This window comes from Macrobrachium rosenbergii, chromosome 1 (genome assembly GCF_040412425.1).
Source record: "Macrobrachium rosenbergii isolate ZJJX-2024 chromosome 1, ASM4041242v1, whole genome shotgun sequence".
Lineage (NCBI taxonomy): Eukaryota > Metazoa > Arthropoda > Malacostraca > Decapoda > Palaemonidae > Macrobrachium > Macrobrachium rosenbergii.
Genome location: NC_089741.1, coordinates 61,184,005 through 61,193,463, shown reverse-complemented (window position 1 = coordinate 61,193,463; position 9,459 = coordinate 61,184,005). Strand labels below are relative to the sequence as shown.

Sequence of the window (9,459 nt, the reverse complement as noted above, 5' to 3'; positions counted from 1 at the left end):
GGATCACGAAAGACCCCTTTCCTTTCACAGTCCATCAGGGTAAATAAAACACCATCACAAATTCCGAGGAGACCTAATAAACTGACACTTTGTCACCGAACACGTCGACAGAGTCAACGAACCAGAGAAGAGAAGAGAGAGAGAGAGAGAGAGAGAGAGAGAGAGTCAGATAAACGACGATTTGTTTTAATATGCGCACGACGGCTATAGATGGTTTGTTTACACACACACACACATATATAAATTTATATATACTCTATATATATGTATATATATTATATATATATATACATATATACATGTGTATATATACAGCTATAGATAGTTTGTTTGTATATATATAAATATATACTGTATATATATGTATATATATATATATATGTTATATAATATATAGGGCTACATATATATATATATATATATATATATATATATATATATATATATATATATATAGAGAGAGAGAGAGAGAGAGAGAGAGAGAGAGAGAGAGAGAGAGAGAGAGAGAGAGAGTCAGATAAACGACGATTTGTTTTACTGTACGCACGACAGCTATAGATGGTTTGTTTACATAAAAAACACTGGTGGCTCTGAAACCCAAATCCCGACGCTCCGGCAGCGAGTGTCGCCCCGCGAGTCATTTGAAGGTATTGATTTCGAGGGACCGGACCCAATTTGTCTAGGAGACTTCTTCAGTGTCAACAAGGCAAGGATGGCCCTGTCCCGTGACGACCGCAAGACGCGCCCAATAACTCTTTGGACCGCAGGACCGTCGACTTTGTGGTGATCCTGAGTGTGTGTGTGTGTGTGTGAGTATGTCTTTGTGTACATAGGTATTAACTGTTTCTTGTATTCTGATTGAAATGAGGGAATTATATTGCCATAATACAAGGCAGGAGTATAGTTGGGAAGGACGTCTTTAGGTAATAATAATAATAATAATAATAATAATAATAATAATAATAATAATAATAATAATAATAAACACCCTCTTTGAGGCAAACTTCGCTGAAGAGAATGGCACTCTGCCGTTGAGTTTATATTGCGCCTTTTCAATTTCCGTAGTCGAAGCGTCAGAATGATAAATGAACTTCGGACAACTGCTTCATAATTTCCTGCTGACACGAAGAAACTTATATGCCAAGTTGAGAAGGCGCGATATAAGCTCAACGGCATATGGAGTGCTATTTTTTAATGAACGATAATAATAATAATAATAATAATAATAATAATAATAATAATAATAATAATAATAATAATAATAATAATAATATCTTTTATTTCAGCTCAGGACCATTTACGGGGAATATACGATGTAGAGACGATACAATACACGCAATTTAGATACACGAGGTATACAAATAAAAGTAGTAGGAGGCTTACCCAAACCAGTTGTTGATGATAATATTAATAACAGTATTCATAATAATAGTAATTACAATAACAATATTGAAATAACAGTAATAATTAAAATAATGATAATAAAGATAAAGCAGTAGTGCACAATATAGATACTCGGGATAAAAATATCAAAATAGTAGCTGGCTATTTCTACTATTGCTACTACTATCACGTGAAATGAAAATGACTTCATAATAAGAATAAAAAATATAGAATAAAGCCAAACCAAACTACGGGTAATAAAATCCCAACGAGCAATACATTTAAAGCACTGGTGGCCGATTATTATTATACATTTTTATTTCGTGTCTCTAAATTTTTAGTAATGAATTGTTTCGACATTGTATGTCCCTTTATATGGCCCCCAGCTGAAGTAAAGAACGTTATTATTATTATTATTATTATTATTATTATTATCATTATTATTATTATTATTATTATTATTATTATTATTATTATTATTATTATTATTATTATTAACAAACATTGACTGTGGACCATTCAGTTGTTCCGTATACCTGATTATTATTTTTTTTTTGTCTATCACAGTCATCCTATTGGACTGGGTGGTTTATATAGTGTGGGGTTCCGGGTTGCATATTGCCTCCTCAGAAGGAGTCCATCTCTTTTCTCACTATGTGCGCTGTTTCTAGTAGCACACTTTTCTGCATGAGCCCTGGAGCTACTTCGGCATCTAGTTTTTCCAGATTCCTTTTCAGGGATCTTGGGATCGTGCCTAGTGTTCCTATGATTATGGGTACAATTTCCACTGGCATATTCCATATCCTTCTTATTTCTATTTTGAGGTCTTGATACTTATCAGTTTTTCTCTTTTGTTATTATTATTGTTATTATTACTATTATTATTATTATTATTATTATTATTATTATTATTATTATTATTATTATTATTATTATTATTATTATTCAGAGGTTGAAACCTGTTCATATGGAGTAGGGCCACAGGGGCCATTGACTTGAAATTCAAGCTTCCAAAGAATATGATGTTCATTAGGAAGAAGTAAGAGGAAATACAGAAAGAAGAGATCCCGCTTATTAAAAGAATAAACTAATAAATAGGCAAATAGATAAAAAATTTACTAAAATGCAAGGAGAATAGTATCACGGTATATAGTAATGCATTACATTTCCGCTTGAACTTCTTAAGTTCCAAGTACACGACATCCGAATAGATTTCGGGTCTCTGCCTCGCTTCCTTTACTCTGACAGGCTACGTAACAACGCTGGTGCAGCCTGAGCTGGAAAAAGTCATTTTTACCTCAAAATGAAAACATTTATTTCTGAACATGGAACCAAACTAAGCATAATTCCCCAGAAAGTGCCTGTAGTTCCCCACACCGTGTTCAGTAAATATTGTTATGAATGATAAAGCGCTGATGTTAGAAAAGTTTTGAAATGTCACTGTATACACAAAGGAGATAGCGAAGGTTTCTCATTTATAATAATAATAATAATAATAATAATAATAATAACAATCATGATAACGATAATAATAATAATAATAATAATAATAATAATAATAATAATAATAATAATGATGATGATGATGATATATCTATTACTGATTTATTCAGCCATTCTTTTTCTGCTTTTTCCATTCCCCTGGACACTTGCTAAGCAATGCAAATGCCATTCAACTCTACTTATAAGAATTTGCATCCATGCATAATAATAATAATAATAATAATAATAATAATAATAATAATAATAATAATAATAATAATAATAAAGTATAAGGACGAAGCTTATCTAATGGATTTCAGGGTCTAAAACCATGCAGTCACTAAGTCCTCCTTATACACTTGCACCTGTCGTTGACATTATGTCAGTGCTGACTTCTTGTGCGGTAAACAGATTGTTTTGCATAATGCAAAACTTGCTGTACATTTAGCACCGCATCTGACGTTGAAAGAAGTTTATTTGGACTGGCTAGATGTCTCAGGTCGATAGAATATAGTTAAACTCTTCTGAAAATGCCGGGATCGTCTGTTTTCCTTAGTTCATATCAGATAATTTAATTTTTTTTATTACAAATTAAATTCTTTAATTATATTATTTTGATAAAATAATTATATTATGTATACCCTACTACTATTCATTTCCAAATATATCGGTGATGTCCTTTCATCAATTTCATAATCATTATCATGTTTTTCCATTTCTTTCATTGATGATGTCCAGCTATTATTTATTAAAAAATAAACTTTTCTCGTTGTCATACAGAGCCATAAATTCTGATGTTCTCACATAACTAAATGTGCACTTATGGTGTAATGTGAAAGTACAGGATATATGGCCCATGAAAAGATGTAAAAAAGAAGGATGATAAAGCATAATCCACATCCATTTGCAGGTTTTCCATGTTTTGCTACTATTGACAAAGAGGTGATATAATAATAATAATAATAATAATAATAATAATAATAATAATAATAATAATAATAATAATAATAATAATAATGATAATAATAATAATAATAATATCCTTTATTTCAGCTCATGGCTATATACAGATAAACATTGTAGAAACAACACAGTACTTAAAGTTTAGATACAAGAGATGAGATGTCATAACAACAAAAGGCTATAGGCTACCCAAACAGTTACCTTGAAAAATTGTAATAATATCATAATAAGATTGTTTACGATAATAATAATAATAATAATAATAATAATAATAATAATAATAATAATAATAATAATAATAACTTAGGAGATGAGAAGCTAGCAGCAGAGAATGGCCTACACCATACAAATGTAGAAACCTCAAAACCCATAGACGCCTTTGACTGACTATTATTATTATTATTATTATTATTATTATTATTATTATTATTATTATTATTATTATTATTATTATTATTATTATTATTATTGTTATTTATACTTGTACTCTGAGGTATAACTTAGAGCCTGTATAAACATTTTTAATAATGTATCCATTTTAATAAATAAAAACTCTTTACAAAATACATTTTACATTGAATTATTCAGAATTACAATGGAGATATGTAAACTAGAAAGACAACGAATTACTATATATTATGTGAAATATTTTAAGCAACCTGTTTCACAATGACAATCGCTATAATATTTATAGGTATTTTTCTTATTCTTAATGCTGTTAATAATATCAATAATTAAGGTAATGTGATTTTAATAATTATTTCTCTTTGCTGTCCCAAGATTTATTATTATTATCATCATGATTAACATCTGCGTTATTACTGTCATTACTACTGATGTTGTTTCATTGATAAGTATCCTTCACTGAATGTTTATTTGCTCTGATTGCAGGCATGCGAGCCATGAGCCAACAGCAGCAACCTCAGCAACACCCACAACAACAACAACAGCAACAACAGCCCCAGCCGCAGCATCAGCAAGCGCAGCAGCAGCAACAGCAGCAACAAGCTCAGCAACAGCTGACTTCGTCTGTTGTCTCGAACCCCTACGACAAGAGAATGTGGACTCCGCCCTCAACCATGCCAGGGGGAGGAGCTCTTACCCCAACTCAGTCGGTCATTGGTGGATCACTCTGCCCTTCCCCCACTCATATCTTGCCTCATCATCACCAAGCCACGCCCACACCAGCACCAGCTCCGCCCAATTATTATGACTCGATCAAATATTCAATGTAAAATGTCCTTGTCCTAGTTACACAAAATAAAGAAATGTTTGTTTTTTACTTTATTTTCTACGTTGTCATTTATTTTGCTAGTTTTGCAAGATTGTTGACGTGTGTTGAAACTTGTGTAAATAGCTGTAGGTTAGTGGTAAAATTTTCTAAAAAAAAAATTTCAGTTTCGATTCTAGTTAGTACTGTTTTTTTTTTTCTCAAGGTACAGTTTTGCTCAAAAAAGAAGGAATTGTTCAGAAATGACATTTATATTTTTCCTTTGCATCTAAGAAAATATGCGAATTTTCAGCTTTTATTTTTTTCAGATATTGATTATTTTTACAGATGAATCTTTAGAATAGTAAAGTGATAATAGTAAAAAACAGAATCTTTGAAATGGAGAAACACCATGAAAGATGCCTTCCTTTCTGAACAGTTTCAATATCGTGAGGCAAAACGTGCACCTGGATGGCTATTGTTCCTATAATGTTCTATGGACCGACACCAATTTTATCAATTGCGTCCTGAAGCACTTTTGATAATCCTTGCTGGGAGCAGTGCAATATGGCGAACCTCTCACGAAAGAGAGAAAGGTCTTTTGGTGAGTTGTCGGGGAAATTGGATTCTTTCAATACTGTTTAGTCGGCTTCCACAACATTTATGTTATCACAGTTACCTCAGAATCTTGCTCTTTGATCATAATAGCACAGTTGCTTATCTAGGATGAAAGAAATAAACTTATCGTACAAAGTAATCTGCAGTTAGTTGCAATGAAGCGAGTCTTCTGCGTTGTTCTCAACACTGAAGTAAGACCAACTTTCTTGCATTATTTATCTTAACTTTGAATAAACAGAACCTTTTTCTGCTGTTATATCTTCAATTTCTGATGAAAACTGATGAAAATGCAGCTAGTCGTCCAAAGAATGCAAATTGCGGTTTAGATTTGTCAAGTCTAAGCTGCCTAAGGGGTACTCTCTGAAGAATAGCGGAAATGTTAAAAAAAGAGCAAAAATGTTCCTTTTGTACCCTTGTTAGATATCTGACGTATAGTATGTTGTTGCATTTAAGAAACATCTGTATTTTTATATTGTTTTTATTATTGTAGGAAAGTAAATGCTGTTTACTTTGAATAATGTAAGGTGTTAAGATACAAACTGGTACCATGCTTGGTGAATAGTACCTGTGTTGTGAATTTCGCAAGAGCTCTTAAGGAGTTTGAGCAACGGACATGTTATAGATGATTTTCTTCTTCGGTTCACAGTATTAGTAAAAATGAATCTTGACAGAAAAAAATATGATTATTATCATTATTGCTGTTATTAATATTATTCAGAAGATAAACCTTATTCATATAGAACAAGCCTATAGGACCACTGGCTTGAAATTCAAGCTTCCAAAGAATACCCCAAAGAATTATGTGATACTATACGTACATGCATGTAAACACTACTTAACCTGACTTAGCCTGAGAGAATGTACTTACCACTCCTGTAAATTCAATTTAAATAAATAAAATTAACTTCTTTTTTCTACACAACCGAAGAACATTGTAGGTGCATTAATCCTTATCAATAATACTTTATTGAAAAAGAACATCTACCCTAACAATTAAATAGAAAGCTTTGCAATTGCAAAAATTGAACATGATTTATCTCAAATACAATTGGATGGTTAACTACATCAAAACATCTCTTTATGTTTCATGAATGCTCAGTCTCCTAGAGTTTCTTGTTTGTCTTTATTTTTTTTATTTCTTTAAGGAAAAAATGACCACTACTTATTGCTCGCTAGTGGCAAAATAATTGCAATCAAAAGTGTGTCAATTCTGAAATTTTCTGTATCAAAGACAAAATATGGTTATTAAAGACGACTACGTATTTATTACCAAGATTATTATTTTTTAAACATTTTTCGTCTAAATATTCGACGATCAGTTGTAACCATTGGATTTTCTTGTGTGTGGATAAAAAAATGGATTTTTGACCAAATTAATTTTTGATACATAAATTAAGATTCATGGTCACTTGCAGAAGGATACACAGTTCTTAGTGATAAGCATTTTTATGTCTTATATTGATTTTTTAATTGAGCCTTCAGATTTCTTAATTCAAAATATGCGAATCAGATAAGAGAATTAATTTTCTTTTATTCTGAGGTTCCTGTCAGCATAACTTACTTTAACATCATTTACTACATAAGAATGCTTAGTGTATCTTCGTGTACAGGAAGGTTCGAAGTGCTGTAGGCTGTCGATGAATCTCGTTATCTCACATTAGTACTGAGGCTGGCACCTTGACGTTACCGATAACACGACCTGCCAACTTCACTCTAAAGTGTTGTTTCTGCGTGTAACTGGGTAGTATTGTTACGTTACGGAATGTATGACGTGAAGGTACAGTGTATCTCGTGGTTGATAACAATTTAAGAATGAGAGATGAGACATTCTCCCGTTTTCTCAGCTTCAAAGACTTGAAGATCAGAGTCGGCAAAGTCTGTGTCTCTCTTTTTATTTTCATCGCACTGTATGAAAGAGCGTTGTGTGAATCTATAGGCTACTGATAAAGAGAAATCTGGCTTCTTTGCTTCGTTACGCCGACCGCAACCCCAGCCGAGCCATGCACCGAGGTTGGAGGCGGTCGATTCGAGATGATCACCTTGTGGTATCTCTCAACCTGTCAGATTCTAACCGTTTTCTATATCTCTCTCATTCGCTGACGAGGCAAGGAAGCGTGTGTATAGATATTAAGTTATTACTTTATTTGTTGGGTTTCATTCGAATCAAATGTTAAGATATGTTCTATTCACTCAGCAAGAGGTTGTAAACACTCCATACTCTTTATGACTTCAGAACGGGAAATAGGTTTGTTTAGGATATCTTGTTAGCCTTGTCAAGTGAGCCATTGGAATAACAGACATGACAGTAATGCTCTCTCTCTATGAAGTCCTTTTGAACGGATACTTTCTAATTATGCGAACAAAATTTCCTTTTAGACACGTTTCTTAGACATACTATGTCTACATTTTTTACTATCACTTGTAATTTCAATGGCAGACATTTAATTATCTAACTTTCAAAGAAGACAAATACTCGCAAAGGTTCAAACAATGTTTATGAATATCAAATAAAAATATAAAAAACAAATAAAATATTGAATAAAGTCCAAAATTGTTTTTGAATTTCCTTTTCTTCATGAAAGTAAAACTAATCATAAGTACAATTAAAATAAATTACAGATTTTTCTCCTTCGATGCAGTGGCAAATCTATAACCTTGTCCAGAATTTAAGGAAAAAGGGTGGGAATTACTCGAAGAGAACTGACAGACCTGCCTCTTGAAGGAAGGAAGATAAGAAGAATGTTTAATCAACTGATGTGAGAATAATGTGACAAATTTTTATCACTGATTGTCTTAGTAAGAGGAAGGTGACAAGTCATCGCTCTTGTTAACCACCCTTAATAGTACATCAATCTGTCCTTTTGAATGTAATACAAAATTATAAGTTTCTGCTGATTTTTAATCATTTCAGAGATTCAAGGTTTAGTAGTCCATAAAAAGTCTCATGATTATTTAGCACTTAAAATTATATTTCAAGTGAATATTAAAAATAAAATTAATAGGTTGATGGGCTGATCACAGTATGACAGGTATTTAGTTTAGCAATGTCACATTTGTATTTCACACGTCCATAATTGTTCCGGAAATTTCTCAGAGTGGACCTTAACTTAAATACTGACGTGTCATGACGAACGACCCTTGCCCAAAGCCCGGCCAATAACTGTCACTATAGGTATATAAGGCAGTATTAGACCTGGTGTGGACCTGGACTCAATCCACCCAACAGAGAAGAAAAAAGCTACGTAACTGACGAAGGCAGTGCCGATGAGAAAGAGAATTACTGGTCAGCTACACTATGACTTTGTTTTGTTTTATTTCATGAAACAATCTGTTTAAGATTAAGGTCCTATATTCATTGGCATACGGGCATAGAAATTTAGACTTACAAATAGTATAAACAGATTTATTACAATTTTTTATCCAATTAACTATCGTGGAACAACAGATTACAGTTTCCGTTTTCGTCAGAGCAAGTCAATGTTGGCGATTTCCCGTCAAAATTTTAGGGAAACAGATTTATCGGTCATCTTCCTGACACTTCCCAGAATGGATATCGGTCCTTGTGGAAAGGAAGGGCTCTCACATAAATGAAACAATTAGTGAGTTGAGTAATATTCAGGGGGGAATTTCTACTCTGCTACAGAACAAACTAATAGCGAAAGTACAAGAACTCTGAAGTTTTTATGAAGCACGTTTACGGATGTACAGTAAGTGTTCCAGAGTCTAGTAAAGAGGGGGAAATGAGAGTGCCTAATACGAAAGTTACATTTTCGTAATGGAAATTCTTACATGCAGGAGTAAAT

General features: G+C 32.6%; 1 protein-coding gene across 1 annotated transcript in view; it reads left to right on the top strand.

Moving 5' to 3' along the window:
- The window catches only part of LOC136839109 (forkhead box protein F1-like), a 112,166-nt gene extending 103,959 nt beyond the window's left edge, over positions 1-8,207 (top strand). Inside the window, exon 3 of the mRNA XM_067104762.1 lies at positions 4,720-8,207. Coding sequence (XP_066960863.1) covers positions 4,720-5,063 — 344 coding nt within the window. The 3' untranslated portion in view covers positions 5,064-8,207. The remainder of the gene's footprint in view (positions 1-4,719) is intronic.
- Positions 8,208-9,459: the final 1,252 nt, after the last annotated feature.